Source organism: Anolis sagrei, chromosome X (genome assembly GCF_037176765.1).
Source record: "Anolis sagrei isolate rAnoSag1 chromosome X, rAnoSag1.mat, whole genome shotgun sequence".
Lineage (NCBI taxonomy): Eukaryota > Metazoa > Chordata > Lepidosauria > Squamata > Dactyloidae > Anolis > Anolis sagrei.
The window spans coordinates 96,161,631-96,181,459 of record NC_090034.1 but is presented as its reverse complement, the minus strand read 5'-3'; the positions used below and the strand labels follow the sequence as shown (position 1 = coordinate 96,181,459).

At 43.8% G+C, this 19,829-nt stretch overlaps 1 protein-coding gene across 1 annotated transcript in view; it reads left to right on the top strand.

Moving 5' to 3' along the window:
• LOC132780139 (latent-transforming growth factor beta-binding protein 4) overlaps positions 1 to 9,385 on the top strand; it is a 95,407-nt gene extending 86,022 nt beyond the window's left edge. The window contains 4 exon segments of the mRNA XM_067460851.1: positions 1,653 to 1,805; positions 3,926 to 4,306; positions 7,240 to 7,389; positions 9,004 to 9,385. Coding sequence (XP_067316952.1) covers positions 1,653 to 1,805; positions 3,926 to 4,306; positions 7,240 to 7,389; positions 9,004 to 9,152 — 833 coding nt within the window. The 3' untranslated portion in view covers positions 9,153 to 9,385.
• Positions 9,386 to 19,829: the final 10,444 nt, after the last annotated feature.

The following is a 19,829-nucleotide window of genomic DNA, read 5'->3' as shown; positions in this document are numbered from 1 at the left end:
CCGACAAGGCCTTGTCCCTCACCAAACGCAACTGTGATGGCTGTGGGACCGAGAGCAGGGCCTCTTCAGACGATCTTAAGATCTTTGGGGGTTCGTAGAGGGAGATATATTTGGACAAGTAAGCTGGGCTGGAGCCGTTTAGGGTTTTATAGGTCAAGGCCAGCACTAAGGCTCTGTAGATCAGGCATGGGCAAACTTTGGCCCTCCAGAAGCTACTTTTAGGCACACATCAACTATAGCTCTGTAGACCAGGCATGGGCAAACTTTGGCCTTCCAGAAGCTACTTTTAGGCACACAACATCAACTATGGCTCTGTAGACCAGGCATGGGCAAACTTTGGCCTGCCAGAAGCTACTTGAAGGCACACAATAGCAGCAACTATGGTTCTTTAGACCAGGCATGGGCAAACTTTGGCCCTCCAGGAGCTATTTTTAGGCACACACAACAGCAACTATGGCTCTGTAGACCAGACATGGGCAAACTTTGGCCCTCCAGAAGCTACTTTTAGGCACACACAACAGCAACTATGGCTCTGTAGACCAGACATGGGCAAACTTTGGCCCTCCGGAAGCTACTTTTAGGCACACACAACAGCAACAATGGCTCTGTAGACCAGGCATGAGCAAACTTTGGCCCTCCAGAAGCTACTTTTAAGCACACGACCTCAACTATAGCTCTGTAGACCAAGCATGGGCAAACTTTGGCCCTCCAGAAACTACTTGAAGGCACACAACAACAGCAACTATGGCTCTGTAGACCAGACATGAGCAAACTTTGGCCCTCCAGAAGCTACTTTTAGGCACACACAACAGCAACAATGGCTCTGTAGACCAGACATGAGCAAACTTTAGCCCTCCAGAAGCTACTTGAAGGCACACAACATCAACCATAGCTCTGTAGACCAAGCATGGGCAAACTTTGGCCCTCCAGAAGCTACTTAAAGGCACACAACAACAGCAACTATGGTTCTGTAGACCAGGCATGGGCAAACTTTGCCCCTCCAGAAGCTACTTGAAGGCACACAACAACAGCAACTATGGTTCTGTAGACCAAGCATGGGCAAACTTTGGCCCTCCAGGAGCTACTTTTAGGCACACAACATCAACTATAGCTCTGTAGACCAAGCATGGGCAAACTTTGGCCCTCCAGAAGCTACGTTTAGGAACACAACATCAACTATAGCTCTGTAGACCAGGCATGGGCAAACTTTGGTCCTCCGGGGTGTTAGGAATTGTGGAAGTTGAAGTCCAAAACACTTGGAGGACCCAAGTTTGCCCATGCCTGCTGTAGACAAACATTAGATTTCCTGATTGGCCATGGAAACCCACTGGATGATCTTAGGCAAGTCACTCTCTCTCAGCTTCTGAGGAAGGCAAAGGCAGTCTTGCCCAGGAAAACTTTGTGGCAGGGTCTCCAGAATACGAAATAACTTACGGCACACAACAACATGGGGTTGCATCAAAACATCACTCTTTTCCAGCCCACTTACTGAATTACGGAATGGTCCTATGAGATGGATTTATGGACTTTGTAATTAAGTTGTGGAGAGAACTCCGTGACTGGGGTGGAAGAGGGAAAGATCACACTGAGCGGTTTCCTCTTGGGTTCCTCTTTGTTCTTTTCTCATCCTGCTGCTTTCTCCCTCTTCCCAGATGACAACCTGGCTGTGTGCTGGCAGGAAGTGGGGCCTGACCTGGTGTGCAGCCGACCTCACCTGGAACGCCAGGTCACCTACACAGAGTGCTGCTGCCTATATGGGGAAGCCTGGAGCATGGATTGTGCGCTATGTCCTGCTCGTGACTCAGGTATGTAGAGGAGACCTGCAATTAGTACCAGCTAGGCTTTGTGCTTTGGATAAGGCAGGAGGAAGAGCCCATACCTAAGCCTGAAAGATCCTTCCAGAATACTAAATGCTGGTGGCAATTGGTGCTTTTAGTAAGTGAACTCAGCCACCGCCACAAGGCAGATGTCTTTGGAAGAGCAAATTTGAACCACCATCTAATGGCATGAAAGAATTACTGTATATACTCGAGTATAAAGTAGTTTTTCAGCCCCTTTTTTAGGCTGAAAAAGTTCCCCTCAGCTTACACCCGAGTCAAGGTTATTTATTATTTTACTCTGTTATTAGTATTATTTTATTACATTTTTATTTTTTACACTATTTATTATTATTACATTTACATTATTTTACTGTTCTATTATTTTATTACATGTATTATTTTACTCTTTTTATTATTATTACATTTATTTTTAATCTATTTATTATTGGTTTTATTACATTTATTATTTTACTCTATTATTACAGTTATTATTAAATTTCCATTATTAACTCTATTATTTTATTACATTTATTATTTTGCATTATTTATTATTATTACAGTTACATTATTTTACAGTTCTATTATTTTATTACATTTATTATTTTACTCTATTATTATTAAATTTCCATTATTAACTCGTATTATTTTTATTACATTTATTATTTTACCCTTTTTATTATTATTGGAAGGATACGTAAACACATTTACATTGAAGAAAGTTAGAATAATGGTTTAATCAGAGTTGGACCTTAAATGACAGTTTTATGTAAATACTCAAAAACATTTAACCTACTGATGATTACCAGTAGCAGCTGCATTTCTCGCCCTCGGCTTATACTCGAGTCAATACGTTTTTCAAGTTTTTTGTGGTAAAATTAGGTGCCTCAGCTTATATCTAGGTCGGCTTATACTCGAGTATATACAGTAATTTGTATTAGAGACTTCGTTAAATACTTCTTTTGCATTGGCTTTGCAGTGTAAGTCTGGGAACGTATATGAAGGGAACGTATATGAACGTATATGAAGTCTGGGAACGTATATGACTGATGAGTGATTTTTTTTCTGGTGCTAACCTGCTTGGAAATTTCTTATAGCTATAGAGAAGGAAGGTGTGTTAAACTGTGCATTTTATTGGCCTTGTGTGCTTCAGCAATATATAATTTTTGGTAGCCCACTTTCTATTGGTCTTGAGCTAAGAGGATGCATTCCAGCCCAGGTGCCCCAAATATCCAACAATGTTGGAATGAATTTGGGCAAAAGTATGATAGCTGGGACCCAACAATACACTAGTTGCATAACGCGGCTCTGAATTAAGGAAGGGAAGAGAAATGTCTCTAACCTAAAATGGCTGCCTCCAGCTTCCATACAAAATGGATGCCAGCTATTGAGCCTATTTCTGAGCTAACCCTGGTCTTCTAACATAGGGAAATTTGTCACACCCACTAATAAAGCTTATGAAATGTGTTATCATTTGGCCCCAAAGGAACTTTTGGGGCCAATTTTTATGCATCGCAAGTGCGATTGGTGGGAACGAGGGACAGGGCCTTCTCGGTGGTGGCCCCGCGACTCTGGAACTCCCTCCCCAAGGACATCAGGCATGTCTTCAGAAGGAGCTTGAAAACATGGATGTTCCAGTGTGCCTTCCCAGATTAAGGAATCCCAAGCAATATGTCCCAAATGCACTTTATGAGAGAGTTAGAATTGTCTGCACACCCACTTACCCCCAAAATATCCATCCTTCTTCACCTGGACATGCCCAGCATTTTTTTTAAAAAAAATAATCATTACATTTGGCCTTGCCAGGTTTTTAAATTGCGTTGTGATATTTTGTTATTGTTTTTGCTTTGCTATGAGTTATTTATTGTCTTATTGTATTGTTGTGGCTGTGTTTTTGTTCTGATGTATTTTGGGCTCGGCCTCTTGTGAGCCACACCGAGTCCTGCGGGAGATGGTAGTGGGGTATAAATAAAGGTTTATTATTATTATTATTATTATTATTATTATTATTATTATTATTATTATGTCTAGAACTACACCCAGTTCTAGAACAAGAATCTACCTATTTCCCTTTGACTTGATCCACATTTTCGCTTTTCCTTTCACAGATGACTTTGAAGCCCTGTGCAATGTCCTCCGCCCCCCCAGCTATGGGCCCGTGCCTCCAGGAGGCTTGGGGCTTCCCTTTGAATACGGTGGTGGCGACTTCTTGCCCTACGGCCCCGAGATCTTCGCCCCTCCACCTCGCCCTCCTCCCCGACTTCCTGATTATGACCCTTTCCCCCGAGACTCTCTCTATGGCCCCTCGCCCTACGAGGCCACAGACTTTGAAGACCTTCCTTATGGCAGTCGGCATCGAGAGGAACCACCAGAGCACACTCGGGGGGGATACCGGCCCCGCAGCCCCCCTGAAGCGGAATTGTACTATCCACCACGTAGCGGTGGGGGTTCCTATCCTGAACGTCCAGGCCGTGCCAGTGAAGACTATGGTGAGTCCGGATGAGATTCTACATAAAGTAAACAGTGCATTAGTGCTTGGATTATATAATTCTAAGGACTTCATCACATTAGGAAATACTCCATTTCTGAGACTGTTTGAGAATGATTTCAAACGGGTCCCATCACATGACGTTCGCCCCGTCCTGTCGGTATTCCGTCAGAATCCGTCTGCAGAACGTCGCAGAAACTGATTATTTGTAAATGGAATTCTAATCGTGTTTTCTGAAATACTACTGAGTCTTTCATTGCTGAAACACTGTTTTTGTGTGTGAAAGGACTGCTTGAGTCGCCGATTGGCTGAGAAGGGCAATATACAAATACAGTAAATAAATAAGGAAAATCTGTATGCATCCCATCAGCAGCAATACTTTTTAGGTGGTCATAGAGTGATGTAAGGGGTGTTTTGAATGGATCGGGAAGAGCCGCCTTCTGTGGTGTGATGAGTCAAAGCACAGTGTTTTCAAATCACCTGTATAAATAAAAATGTTATGTTCGTTTGTGGGATTCACAGAACTCAAAAACCACTGGGGGAATTGACACCAAATTTGGACACAATACAGCTATCAGGCCAATGTATGTCCCTCACTCAAAAAAAATGAAAACAAAAAGCAGAAAGGACTTCTAAACTGCATGTCCACAAAGGAGAAACTGCATACCCAGAAAGGGAGCCATGACGTGCACGGCCCCACACACACACACACACACATGGGAGTGGAGGTGGAGGCTTGCTGCATGGAGCCCCTTCTCTTTCCCTGCTATGTCAGGAGGGCGGTCTCCTCTTCCTCCTCCTCCATTCCCTGTTGGAAGAGGAAGGGGCAGATGAGTGGCAGCGGCGGCAGCGGAGCCCCCAGGCAAGGAAGAAGGGGAGGAGGAGGAGGCAAGGAAGGTTGAAGGTGCTTGAGTGGAGGACCTTCCTTCTCTCCCTCACTCCCCTTCTTTCCTTCTCCTTCCTTCCTCCCTCCCTTTCTTTTCTTCCTTCCTTCTCCTTCCTTTCCTTCTTTCCCTCCTTCCCTTCCTTCCTGTCCCCCCTTCCTTCTTCCTTTCCTTTTTTCCTTCCTCCCTCCTTTCCTTTCCTCCTTCTTTCCCTTTCTTTATTTCCTTCCCCTTCATTTCCTTCCCTCCCTCCTTTCTTCATCCCCTTCCTTCCTTTCCCTCTTTCCTTCATTCTCCTTCCTTCCTGTCCCTCCTTCTATCTTTTCCTTCCCTTCTTTCCCTCCTTCCCCCCTCCCCTTTTCCTTCCTTCCTGTCCCTCCTTCCTTCCTTATTCATTTCCTTCTTTCTATGTAAGATATAAATATAATATTAAATGGGGCAGTCAAGAAGTAACGAGAGAAGGAGGGAAAGAGGGAAGGAATGAAGGAAGGAAAGAAAGAAAAAGAAAGAAAGAAAGGCAGAGAAGCAAGGAAGGAGAAAAGGAAATAAAAAAGTAAAAAGAAAAAGAGATGGAAGGAAGGAGAGAAGGAACGAAAGATAGAGACAGAAGGAAGGAAGGAAGGAAGGAAGGAAGGAAGAAGAGAAGGAAGGAGAGAAGGAAGGATGTAACCAAAGAGCAAAGAAAGGGAGGAAAGAAACAGGTAGATGGAAGAAAGAAGAGAAATAGGGAAAGAAAAAGAGGAAAGGAAGGAAAGAGGGAAGGAAGGAGAGAAAGAGGAAGGGAAGGTTGGCCACAGCAATGCGTGGCGGGTACAGCTAGTAAGACTCATAAAAATCAGATGTGATGAGGAGAGTATGCATCTCAATACAGTAGTAGTAGTAGTAGTAGTAGTAGTAATAGTAATAGTAATAGTAATACTTTATTTATATACCGCTCTATCACACCGGGGGACTCAGTACAGTTTCCAAGCAACCTCAAAACATACAGAATCACAACATGAACAAAAAATAACAATAACAGCACCATAAGCATGGAATTACCCAACAACATATCAATATTAAAAGAAAAATCCGGCCTGCTCTTTATGTCTATTTGTTCGGGCATTGAAAAGGAATGGGTCAGGACATTTTAAAAGGCTGGGTCAAGACTGATACAAATTGAAATTAGATGGGACCGGCATTTGGGTACAGGACTGTAATAGGTAAACGACAAAAGCGGGGATGGGCTATTTCCAGGGGCCTGTTCGGAGAATGACCAGGGTAATATATAGGGGGGCTAGGTCGTGTCCGGACAGTGTCTAGGTTGAGCTAGCACTGGTCACTCTCAAAGATTTGTTGAAACTATCAATTCTTCAAACTCTTACGAAAAGAGGGGACGGATGGGGCCTGTCTTATTTCTCTTAGAAGGGCGTTCCAGAGGTGGGGGCCACCACCGAGAAGGCCCTCTCTCTCTCGTCCCCACCAACCATGCTTGTGACAGAGGTGGGAGCGAGAGGAGGGCCTTCCTGGAGAATCTTAGAGTTCGTGCTGGTTCATAGATGGAAATGTGATTGCAAAGATAGATGGGGCTTTATAGGTTATTACCTGCACCTTGAATTTGCCTTGGCAACTTATCGGCAACCAATGAAGCTGTTTTAATAGTATGCATCCAGTCCTAAAAAATATGGGATCCATACTGATATAAAGTGATTATATCCCAATGTGATAAGATCCTAAGTCTGCCCACCATGTTTAGTTTTGTATTTTTTTTCTAGGAAGAGCATAAGGGGCTGTCCTTTAGCCCTTTGCAGTGATGTCACTGAGCTGGTTCCCCCATTTACTCAACCTGGGGTCTTGGTGAAGAAAATGGTCTCCCAAAACCTGTGGGTGGTAGAGATAGATCCAAAGAATGTTAAGGAGAAGGTTTCCAGTCCTGGTGGAAGCCTAAGTCAAGCATGTGGGTTGGGTAAATTGGAGGGATTCATAGTGAAACTTACTTTGGTGTGACCAGCTGGGTTAGGGGCGGAAGCTGCTTCCTTCTGGTCGTCACTTCCTCACCTGTCTCCACCAGGTCCCTTTGAAAGCTTTGGAGGTCTCCAGTCTGAGGAGTGTGGGATCCTGAGTGGCTGCGAAAATGGCCACTGTGTTCGCGTAGCAGATGGCTTCACCTGTGATTGTTATGAGGGCTACCGTTTGGACCCCACTCGAATGATCTGCACAGGTGAGAACCAAAGCAAGCAGGTAGGACCAGACTGGCATCTGACTGCCTCCTCATAGCCAAAGGCAGAGTGGTCACCGCAGCACAGGGACCCCTGGAAGACCCCCAGCAGATCTCAGTGCTGATGTCATTATTTTGCTGGCTAGGGGATATAGCTAGAGAAAAATCAATCCTCCCCCTTGTGGCATTCAGAATGTTCTCAACCTTCTGGTTCCTCGTGTTGTAGTGACCCCCAACCATAACATCATTTTCGTTGCTACTTCATAACTGTAATTTTGCTACTATTATGAACTATAATGAAAACATCTGATATACAGGATGTATTTTCATTCACTGGACCAAATTTGGCACAAATACTTGATACACCCAAATTTGAATACGGGGGGGGGGGGGGTGATTTTGTCATTTGGGAGTGGTAGTTGCTGGGATTTATAGTCCACCTACAATCAAAGAGCATTCTGAACTCCACCAACGATGGAATTGAACAAAACTTGGCACACAGAACTCCCATGACCAACAGAAGATACTGGAAGGGTTTAGTGGGCACTGACCTTGAGTTTTGGAGTTGAAGTTCACGAACATCCAGAGAGCACATGGACTCAAACAATGATGGATCTGGACCAAACTTGGCACAGATACTCAATATGCCCCAATGTGAACACTGATGGGGTTTGGGGAAAATAGATCTTGACATCAGAGACTGGATGGCCATCGGTCAGGGGTGCTTTGAATGCTGTTTTCCTGCTTCTTGGCAGGGGATTGGACTGGATGGCCCACGAGGTCTCTTCAACTCTATGATTCTATTATTCTATGACATTTGAGAGTTGTAATTGCTGGGAGTTATAGTTCACCTACAATCAAAGAGCATTCTCAACCCCACAGACGATAGAATTGTACCAAACTTCCCACACAGAACCCCCATGACCAATAGAAAATACTGTGTTTTCTGATGGTCTTTAGTGACCCCTCTGACACCCCCTTGCGACTCCCCCAGGGGTCCCGACCCCCAGGTTGAGAAATGCTGAGCTAGATGATTCTCCCTTTTTGCCATGAAGCACAGGACAGCTTTATGGACTTCACAATAAGTAGGAGATTTGGAGGGGAGAGCTTTTGGTACTACAACACCAGGACTGTGGCACAGCTGGCTGGAAGTCAGCTGCATTAAGATCACTATTGACCAAAAGGTCATGCGTTTGAAGCCAGCCCAAGTCGGAGTGAGCTTCTGACCAATTTGTGTAGCTTGCTGTTGACCTTTGTAGCTCAAAAGACAGTTGCATTTGTCCAGTAGGAAATTTGGTACCGCTCATGTGGGGAGGCTAATTTACGACGCCATAAAAATCCCCAGCAAAGCATGCAAAGAATGAGGAAGTACTTAATCAGTGTCACAAATGGACGGTGATGCGACAGCTCCCCTGGTGGCCAGAATACCCTCATGAAAAAGCTGGAATGTTAAATAGCCTCTGTGTGTCTGTGTATATATGTTGTGTACCTTTGGCATTGAATGCTTGCCATGTATGTGCACATTGTGATCCGTCCTGAGTCCCCTGAGGGGTGAGAAGGGTGGAATATAAATACTGTAAATAAATAACTGGCTCCTTTCCCTTCCTTTTCCCGCAGATGTTGACGAATGCAGTGAGATGGAAGGGCTCTGCCCCGGCGGCCGCTGCCTCAACATGGACGGCTCCTACCGCTGTTTGTGCCCCGCCGGCACGGTGCCCACCGGCCAACCTCCCCGCTGCACCCCTGCCTCTCGCAGTCGTGCCTGAGCTGAGCTGTTGCAATGGCCGGCCAAATATTTATTACTTGTATAGAGTGGGAGATGGGGGAGGGAATGGGAGGGTTTCTTAGAAAGGAGGAGTGTGTTGGCAATTGCTTGGATCTCTTCCTCTGCTCATGTGGGAGAACCCAGAACTGCCACATGAAGGAAGAAACTAGCTGGGTTGTTGTAGGTTTTTTCGGGCTATGTGTCCATGTTCCAGAGGCATTCTCTCTTGACGTTTCGCCTGCATCGATGGCAAGCTTCCTCAGAGGTAGTGAGGTCTGTTGAAACTAGGAAAAGGGGTTTATATATCTGTGGAATGACCAAGGTGGGACAAAGGACTCTTGTCTGTTGGAACTAGGTGTGAATGTTTCAACTGACCACCTTGATTAGCATTTGATGGCCTGGAAGTGCCTGGGACAATTTTTGTTGAGAGGTGATTAGATGTCCCAGATTGTTTCCTCTCTGTTGTTTTGCTGTTGTAATTTTAATATTAGTAGCCCAGATTTTGTTCACTTTCATGGTTTCCTCCTTTCTGTTGAAATTGTCCACATGCTTGTGGATTTCAATGGCTTTTCTGTGTAGTCTGACATGGTGGTTGTGAGAGTGGTCCAGCATTTCTGTGTTCTCAAATACATGAAAGGCACTGCAGACTATTTCAACCAGAGAAGTCAGCCATAGCAGAGAACCAACCTGGACACAGCATATTATTTGAGAACACAGAAATGCTGGACCCCTCTGACAACCACTATGTCAGACTACACAGAGAAGCCATTGAAATCCATAAGCATGTGGACAATTTCAACAGAAAGGAGGAAACCATCAAAATGAACAAAATCTGGCTACTAGTATTAAAAAAAACCTCTAAAATTACAGTAGCAAAATAACAGAGAGGAAACAAACAAGGACATCTAATCACCCCTCAACAAAAGATTGCCCCAGGCACTGCCAGGCCATCAAATGCTAATCAAGGTGGTCGGTTGAAACATTCACACCTAGCTCCAGCAGACAAGAGTTCTTTGTCCCACCCTGGTCATTCCACAGATATATAAACCCTTTTTCCTAATTCCAACAGACCTCACTACCTCTGAGGATGCTTGCCATCAATGCAGGCGAAACGTCAGGAGAGAATGCCTCTAGAACATGACCATATAGCCCGAAAAAACCTACAACAACCCAGTGATTCCGGCCATGAAAGCCTTCGACAATATAAGAAACTAGCTGCCATGCTGGCTTCTAAGGCAGTTCAGAAAAGCACTTAAACTGAATGAGATGAACGTGCCTCTTCTGCAGGGCAGTGGCCAAAAAGCAGGGGAAAGAGAGGCTCGTTGAACCTGATTTTATCCTAAATCATGCAGTCGCATGGGGAGAAAACAGAATAAGTAGGGGAGCAATGGGAAAATTTGATAAAGCCTTTCATTCCCAGTCAAAGTTTGGCAGCACAAATTGAGTTCCATTTCAGGCTCCTGCCTTAATGTGGGCCTTTCGTCCAACTGAGCTGCTTTCCTCCCCACATCCCTCCCTCTGTCTCATATTTACCATATTAAACCAAAGCTGCCTTGGCATTCTGCACTTGGGCGTTCAGCCCACATATATAACTTTTGGAAAGTTTTAGAAGGAGGTATTCAGTACCCTTTTCTGCAACTTCTTCTCTGCCCTCCTCCATCCTAACTTGTGCAAGCCAACTGCTTATTGGTTGGTACAGTTTCCCAGGCGTAATTCTGAAGTCAACCAGGATTAAAGAGAATGTGCCATTGTGGGCTCCTTTCACACTATAGTACATCCTCCCATATCTGAAGGAGACATAATCCAAAACTTACCTTGGGGATTTTTTTTTTCTGTGTCAGGAGCAACTTGAGAAACTGCAAGTCGCTTCTGGTGTGAGAGAATTGGCTGTCTGCAAGGACATTGCCCAGGGGATATACGGAGTAGCAACGACATAATCCAAAACTTACCTTGGTTTTTTTTTTTCGTGTAAGAGCAACTTGAGAAACTGCAAGTCGCTTCTGGTGTGAGAGAATTGGCCGTCTGCAAGGACATTGCCCAGGGGGATTATGGAGTAGCAATGACATAATCCAAAACTTACCTTGGGAATTTTTTTTCTGTGTCAGGAGCAACTTGAGAAACTGCAAGTTGCTTCTGGTGTGAGATAATTGGCCGTCTGCAAGGACATTGCCCAGGGGAATTATAGAGTAGCAACGAAAATAATCTTATGGTTGAGGATCAGCACAACATGAGGAACTGTATTAAGGGGTCTCTGCATTAGGAAGGTTGAGAAACACTGCAATAAATGAAAGGAATGCTTCCCAAACTCTGTTACCCTAACAGGTCATAATTCCTTTTTTTCATGTCAGGAGCAACTTGAGAAACTGCAAGTCGCTTCTGGTGTGAGAGAATTGGCTGTCTGCAAGGGCGTTGCCCTGGAGAGGCACTGATGTTTTACCATCCTGTGGGTGGCTTCTCTTGTGTCCTCGCATGAGAAGCTAGAGCTGACAGAGGAAGCTCATACTGCTCCCCAAATCTGAAACACTGACTTTTCGGTCAGCAGATGTTACCCGGGGATGCCCAGGAATTTTATCATCCTGTGGGTGGAAAATCCATGAAATGATGAAAAATGAAAAAATCCATGTCAGGAGCAACTTGAGAAACTGCAAGTCGCTTCTGGTGTGAGAGAATTGGCCGTTTGCAAGAACATTGCCCAGGGAATGCCTGGATGTTTTGATGTTTTACCATCCTTGTGGGAGGCTTCTCTCATGTCCCTGCATGGGGAGCTGGAGCTGACAGAGGGAGCTCAACCTGCTCTCCCTGAATTCGAACCGCTGATCTGTCGGTCAGCAGTTATGCCGCACAAGGGTTTAACCCACTGTGCTCCCAGGGGATTCTTCCACCATAGCGATGCAAAACCACTGATAATAGCAAACGGTTAGAATGATCTACTTCTGGTCAGAAGCATGCCATAAATATACACCCAGAGAAAACATATTTTTTTCACACGTGGGTAAGTGAATCCATGAGTACCCATGGTGCAGATATTTGGAGTAGGGTCATGCTCTATACAATTATAGTGCTATGAGTTCGATTTTAGTGCCATGACTGCATCCTATGGAATTCTGAGTGTTGCAGTTTGCAAACCCCAGGATTCACCAGGATGCAGCCATGGCAGTGAAAGTGGAATCATGAGCTATAACTGTGTAGTGTGACAATGACAATGAAAGGACTTGGAGGGCAACATATAGGGCCCATTCACACTACAAGATTATAGTGTTGTTATTCCATTTTAGCTGCCATTGGTGCATCCTAAGGATTGTAGATTGATGGGGTATTAGATCACTATCAGATTTCTAGGGCCTCCTGGTGGCGCAGCAGGTTAAACCGCTGAGCTGCTGAACTTGCTGACCGAAAGGTAGGCGGTTCGAATCCGGGGAGCAGCATGAGCTCCGGCTGTTACACCCAGCTTCTGCCAACCTAGCAGTTTGAAAACATGCAAATGTGAGTAGATCAATAGGTACCGCTTCTGCAGGTAATGGTGCTCCTTGCAGTCATGCTGGCCACATGATCTTGGAGGTGTCTGTGGACAATGCCAACTCTTCGGTTTAGAAATGGAGATGAGCACCACCACCACGAGTCGGACATAACTGGACTTAATGTCAGGGGGAATCTTTACCTTAATAGATTTATCTAAAATGCAAATCCAGGGATTCGATAGGACGGACTCCTAACAGTTGAGTGGAATAACAACAGTATAATTCTGTAATGTAAATGCGCCTTGCTACAGGCAAAATTCTTGCCTGCACTCCTTTCTCTCTCAACTATTATTTAGTCAGAAACATGAGTGCCAGCTATTAAAAGAGAAATATTCAGGAATGAAGAATGCTCTATGAATGCACAAAACAAGCCTTTTTATACAGACCTAGCAATATATTTTTGGAACTATGGTCAGTTTGTACTAATGTATACACCCAACTCATGTTCATAGCCTATGTATTTCTCCTGCCCTCTTCGTCCTTGTCCCCCCCCCCCCCCCCTTTCTTTGTATTCATTTGTTTAACTGCTCTATGAGCACAATGTAGAATTGCTGCCAACATTTCCTTCGCTGGAGCCACACTGATAAGGAGTTTGTACACTTTGGAAATAGTTTCCAGAGGACGCAAAGTCTGTATCCCTCTCTCCCTGCTGATGGAATGAGGGCCTTTTCCAAAAATACCCTGGGGCATTTTTAACCAAATGCAGGCGCTTAGAGAGTTTCGTTTCCTTTGCTTCTCGTCCACAGCACCAGCAATTGTTTCCTCTCAAGAAACTACTAAGTTGTTTTAGGAGAAAGTGGGGAATCAATCAGAAACTAGTATTAAACCTTTACCAAGATGGGTTGTTGTACATTTTTCAGGCTGTATGGCCATTTTACAGAAGCATTCTCTCCTGACGTTTCGCCTGCATCTATGGCAGGCATCCTCAGAGGTTGTGAGGTCTGTTGGAAACTAGAAAAATGGGGTTTATATATCTGTGAAATGTCCAGGGTGGGAGAAAGAACTCTTGTCTGTTGGAGGAAAGTATGAATGTTTCAATTGGCCACCTTGATTAGCATTTAATGGCCTAGCCATTTTCAAGGTGTGCTTTCTTACTGCCTGGGGAAATCCTTTGTTGAGAAGTGATTAGCTGTCCCTGATTGTTTCTTGTCTGGAGTTCCCTGGCTTCTTACTGCCTGGGGGAATCCTTTGTTGAGAGGTGATTAGCTGTCCCTGATTGTTTCTTGTCTGGAGTTCCCATGTTTTAGAGTGTTCTTTATTTACTGTTACAATTTTAGAGTTTTTTAAATACTGGTAGCCAGATTTTGCTCATTTTCATTATTTCCTCCTTTCTGTTGAAATTGTCTACATGCTTGTGGATTTCAGTGGCTTGTCTGCGTAATCTGACATGGTGGTTGTGAGAGTGGTCCAGCATTTCTGTGTTCTCAAATAATATGCTATATCCAGGTTGGTTCATCAGGTGCTCTGCTATGGCTGATTTCTCTGGTTGAATCAATCTGCAGTGCCTTTCATGTTCCTTGATTTGTGTCTGGGCAATGTTGTGTTTGTTGGTCCCTATGTAGACTTGTCCACAGCTGCATGGTATACGGTAGACTCCTGCGGAGGTGAGATGATCCCTCTTGTCCTTTGCTGAACGTAGCATTTGTTGGATTTTCTTGGTGGGTCTGTAGATAATTTGTAGGTTGTGTTTCCTCATGAGCTTCCCTATGTGGTCAGTGGTTCCCTTGATGTATGGCAAGAACACTTTTCCTCTGGGAGAGTCTTTGTGTTTACTCTCACAGCTTGTTCTCTGTCTTGCAGCTCTTCTTATGTCTGTGGTGGAGTATCCATTGGCCTGTAGAGCCCGGTTTAGGTGGTTTTGTTAGTCTTGGAGGAGGTGGAGTTCGCAGATTCTTTTTGCACGGTCTGCCAGGGCTTTAATTGTACCTCTTTTTTGACTTGGGTGATGGTTGGAGTTTTTATGTACGTATCTAGCCATGTGTGTAAGTTTTCTGTAAACTGTTTGATATATAGATATATAAACCCCATTTTCAAGTTTCCAGCAGACCTCACAACCTCTGAGGATGCCTGCCACAGATGCAGGCGAAACATCAGGAGAGAATGCTTCTGGAACATGGCCATACAGCCCGGAAAACTTACAACAACCCTGTGATTCCGGCCTTTAACAATACATTTAGCAAGATGACTTCCTGGGAATAGGAATGGGAGAAAGGGAGCTTTCGGGTAGCCACCAAATTCCACTTGTAAAGTCACCCAAACTTTTCAGCAATTTCTCAAACTTTTGGTAGAAAAAAAATGTTAAGGTTGGGGACAATTTAACCCCAAATCTGCATTCAAGTGCGACAGTTTGCCTTTAACTTGCCCCAAAGATTTTGGGGAGAGAGCAGCAACTGGAAGTGCTGTGACATCACTCTTGCGGGAGGGGGCACGGATCCATCACCACTGTTTACTGTATAATAATAAACATTTTTTACAAACCACAATGAAGTTTGTCTCTTGAGCAAAGTCACACAAGGGAGTGTTCAAAGTGCTGGTCCCAAACAGACTCTCCTGCAACCCAACCAGTCTTCGGACATTCCAGGAGAGAAGGAGTAAATACATCCCATTGACAGGACTTGAAGGGAGCTTCTCCCAATCGTTTTCATTCATTCCCCACAGCTTTCAAGTATTGTACCCTCCCTCATATCACAGGTGACAATGTGATATGTATTGTCAGGCAACACCAGTGTACAGCCAAGGTGGCAAAAGCTATTAATGAGGAAAAACACATAAATGAGGAGAGGATGCAGCAGCTTGCTTGTACCGGAGTCTACTGGGATGGATGCAGTTCCATCCACTCTTTGGTCCTGTTGTCAAGCAATTTAGAATGGCTATGGATAGTGAGATCCAAGCCACTGGTGAGAAAAGAGAAGCCAATGTTCCAGGATAAATCTCACCAAGTTGAATCAGAAGCCATCAAGGTATTTATTTCTGTTCCACCTGAAAAAGGATGATGGCTGCAGTAATCTGCTGAAGAGCCGCCATGCCCAGTTAGAGAGAGCAAGACATTATATGTATGGGTTGCTTACCTGTAACCATGTTTACAGGTAAGCAACCCATACTTCTCCTTCGTGGTCAACTGTGAATCGCACATACTACTAACCTACTGTGAATCGCACATAGCTACTAACCTTGGCTGGTGGGCATCATGCCACCACAGAGAAGAGGACTGCCTGGATAAATAATAATAATAATAATAATAATAATAATAATAATAATACTTTATTTGTACCCCGCTACCATCTCCCCAAGGGACTCAGTGCGGCTTACATGAGGCCGAGCCCAAACACAACAATACAAGCAATAATCACAATAATACAAGCAATTAATATAAAAACATAGGCAATAAACATACAACATTATCAATAAGACAACATACAATTAAAACTGGGAAGGCCAAATGTAAAATTAAAATTGGAAATAGTGCTGAGGCATGGACGAAAAGGTGATAGTGGTGTTTGTGGAAAGACATACGAGCAGACCTAAAAATGTAAAGTGCTTTGGAGGGACAAAGTGCTATGGGATCATTATTCCGGGAAGGCACACTGGAACAACCACGTCTTCAAGCTCCTCCTAAAGACTGCCAGGGTTGGGGCCTGCCTGATGTTCTTGGGGAGTGAGTTCCAGAGTTGAGGGGCCACCGCCGAAAAGGCCCTTTCTCTCATCCCCACCAATCACGCCTGCGATGCTGGTGGGATCGAGAGCAGAGCCTCTCCAGATGACAAAGGCTGCATCCCTCTTGGAAGATGTATCCAGCTTGTAGCATGACCCGAAGGTCAAAGGCGTGTACCAAGTCGCTGTTCTGCACACCACGTCCAGTGGGAGACCCCTCATGAAGGCTGTAGATGTGGCAACCGACCTTGTAGAATGCGCTCTAACCTGCAAAGGTATATCTTTTCCTGACAAATGGTAAGCTCTACGGATCGTCAAAACAATCCAAGAAGAAAAACGCTGAGATGATACCGGAAGGATGATACTGGCATCCTTCCAGTATTTTAGGAAGAGTCTTGGAGATTTCCGAATCTCAGAGGTTCTTTTAACATAATATGCCAAAGCCCTACGGACATCTAGCAGATGAAGAGTCGTTTCCAATGGAGAGGAAAGACTCTGAAAGAAAGCTGGTAACACTATTTCCTCTGACATATGGAAATGAGTATCAGCAAAAACACAAAACAATCTATGTGTAATGTCAAAATATAATGTCAAAAGAGCATATAGTATGCTATTTAACAAAATCCTGAGTACATAGCTCAATTCAGTGGCCCAAAACAAAATCAAAAGGAGCAACCGCTCTCAAATGTAACAGTTCCAGGTCTGAACAGGGGTACCACTGTATATAGGCTTCGGGGATACATACACTGAGACAAATCATACACAAAGTGAACACAGAGTCATGAGGCTATAATGTATACTGAAGTCAATAATGAAGATGGAGCACCACTCTCAAAAATCTTCATGGAATAAATCCAAATCAAGTCCAGTGAAAATGGAGCACTGCTTCTCAAAATAAGTCTCTGTAGGAAAAGTCCAAATGGTATTCAACAGGGGTGCCCGGGTATTTTTGTACTCTGTTTCGGGGAAAGAGATCCCCTTCTTCAGGAGTTGAAGTAATCAGCAACTCTAGACTCTTATCTATAACAAGATATAACATAACATAACATAGAGTAACAAGTATTCTCCAGCAAAATTACAGAAGTAAAAATAATCCATACAACAAACATATATACTCACATCATGCCAGATAGCATTTACAACACATGACTCTGCTAGTAGTACATTCACACTGCGAGTACTTCTGTAGGTTCATCCACAGGTTTATAAAGGGTAATTAGAAACTTAAAGGAAACAGCTAAAATTAAGTGACTCATTAAGTCCCTGAGGGGAAAAGGTTTTCAACTTAAAGGTCCAATACATTTCCCTTTGGGATAGTAGTTTTTCTAAGTCCATATGGGGTTTTGGAATGATGCATTCCAGAGCACAAAATTTAAAGGAGTTGGGTGAATGTTTGTATTGTGTAAAGTGTGAATATAGGAGGGACTCAGTAGATAAACATTTTATTCTGGATTTATGTTCAGACATTCTAATTCTCAAAGGTCTGGTTGTTTTTCCAATATACCACAAACCACAGTCACATGCTAGAAGGTAAATTAAATTACTGCTGTTGCACGTGGAAAAATGTTTAAGCGTGGTGCCCACTTTGTTCCTGTAGTTGTGGACCTCCTTGGTTTTCCATGATTGTGGACAACATTTACAGCGTCCACAGGGGTAATGTCCTCTCAAAGTGCTTTTGGGTGTAGTGGTCGAAGTGATTAAATCTGTATGGATTAACAAGTCTCTTATATTTCTGGTGCGTCTATTACCGAAAATGGGTGGTTTTTGGCAACCTGGGATGTCTTGGAGAAGATGCCAGTGCTTTTTAATAATCTGGGTGATCTGTTTGGAATAAGGTGATAATTCTTGTGTCCAAATAATTTGATTTTTTATGGGTTTAGGGTATTCTTTCAGTAAAGTAGTCCTATCTATTTTATCAGCTTTGATTAATGCTTTTCTTATTACATGTTTAGGGTAGCCTCTGTTTCTGAACTCATGGCTTAAAGTAATGCTTTCCTGAAAAAACTGTTCCTTGGTGCTTGAGTTACGTTTCAGTCTGAGGAGCTGTGAAAATGGAAGATTGGTTTTTAAGCTAAAGTGGTGGAAGCTGTTGTAATGAAGATATGAATTTTTATCTGAGGGTTTTCTAAAATTCTTGACCAAAAGTTTATTGTGATGCTTATATACTGTAACATCCAGAAAATTAATATGTGACAGGTTGAAATGGCTGGTGAACTTGATGGACATATGTATAGTGTTGATCCAATTTGAAAATCCTACTGCGGCCTCGGTTGATTTGAATATCACGAATATGTCATCAATGAATCGTCCATAATATATAATATTGGTGTGATACATATTTAAAGATGGATTTAATAATACAGTGTTCTCTAAATTTGCCATAAATAAATTGGCAATTGAGGGGGCCAATGGACTGCCCATTGCCACACCAAAGACCTGAAAGTAAAATTGATTTTGAAAACGGAAATAATTTTTCTCTAAAACTATATCCAACAGGTCCATAAGGAAATGTGTGGGTGGATGTAACTTGGTTCTGTTATGGAGGACATTCTCTATGGTGGTATGGGCCTCATCTAATGGAATGTTGGTGTAAAGTGAGGTGACATCAATAGTTACTAAAACACTATCCTCCTCTACTTTGAGGTTTTCTATGACATTAATGAAGTGCTTAGTGTCTTTGATATAGGAGTCACAGAGAGGGACAAAGGGTTGGCAGAAAGAGTCCAGATACTTAGCGACTGGTTCCAACACTGAAGATGAACCTGAAATAATGGGTCGGCCTGGGGGGGGGGGGGGGGGGAATAACACCTTTATGAATCTTTGGTAAAGTATAAAAAGAACTATCTTGTCCTTATGGAACTGCATATAGGGCTCGCCACATCTCAGCGCACAGAGTTCCCAAGCGAGCCAGGAGGAGCAGCCAGGGGCTGGTGCAGCTTGTCCAATGAGAGCCCGAGGCCCGCTTTGACTTCTCGGCCAATGGTGTACAAGGAGGTGCTGCAACAGTAGAAACAAAGGAAAATAATTGCTTGATGGTGGGACTATGATCCACCATCCCTTGATGGTGGGACTATGATCCATACCAGATCCTATTGATAGGCAGTCTAGGTGATTGCTGTAAGCCCTCAAGCCCAACCTGGCTGTTGACACAGAGGTTTGAAATAACATTTCTGTCTGGCCCCTCGGAGGCAGCTCATTGTCAAAAAGTGCAGTGATACTGGTTTCTTGATGGGATCTGTGGATCCATTCTTCTGGGAAGGGAATGCCATTGTTGGAGAAACTGCAACATCCCCTTCTCCTCGCAGATGGGGAAATGTCCTTTGTGAGGAGTGATCAGGGTATCCAAAAGGTTACCCAATTCTTAAGTGGCCTGATCCTCCAAGGCTTAAGAAAAGGGGCAATCAAGCTATTGTCGATATTGTGAAATCTTGAGAGTCCATTCAACAAAATGCAGACCCAGGGACGCTTGTGGCACCTGAGTCAGGAAGTGCTGGCAGAGTTCATAAAAA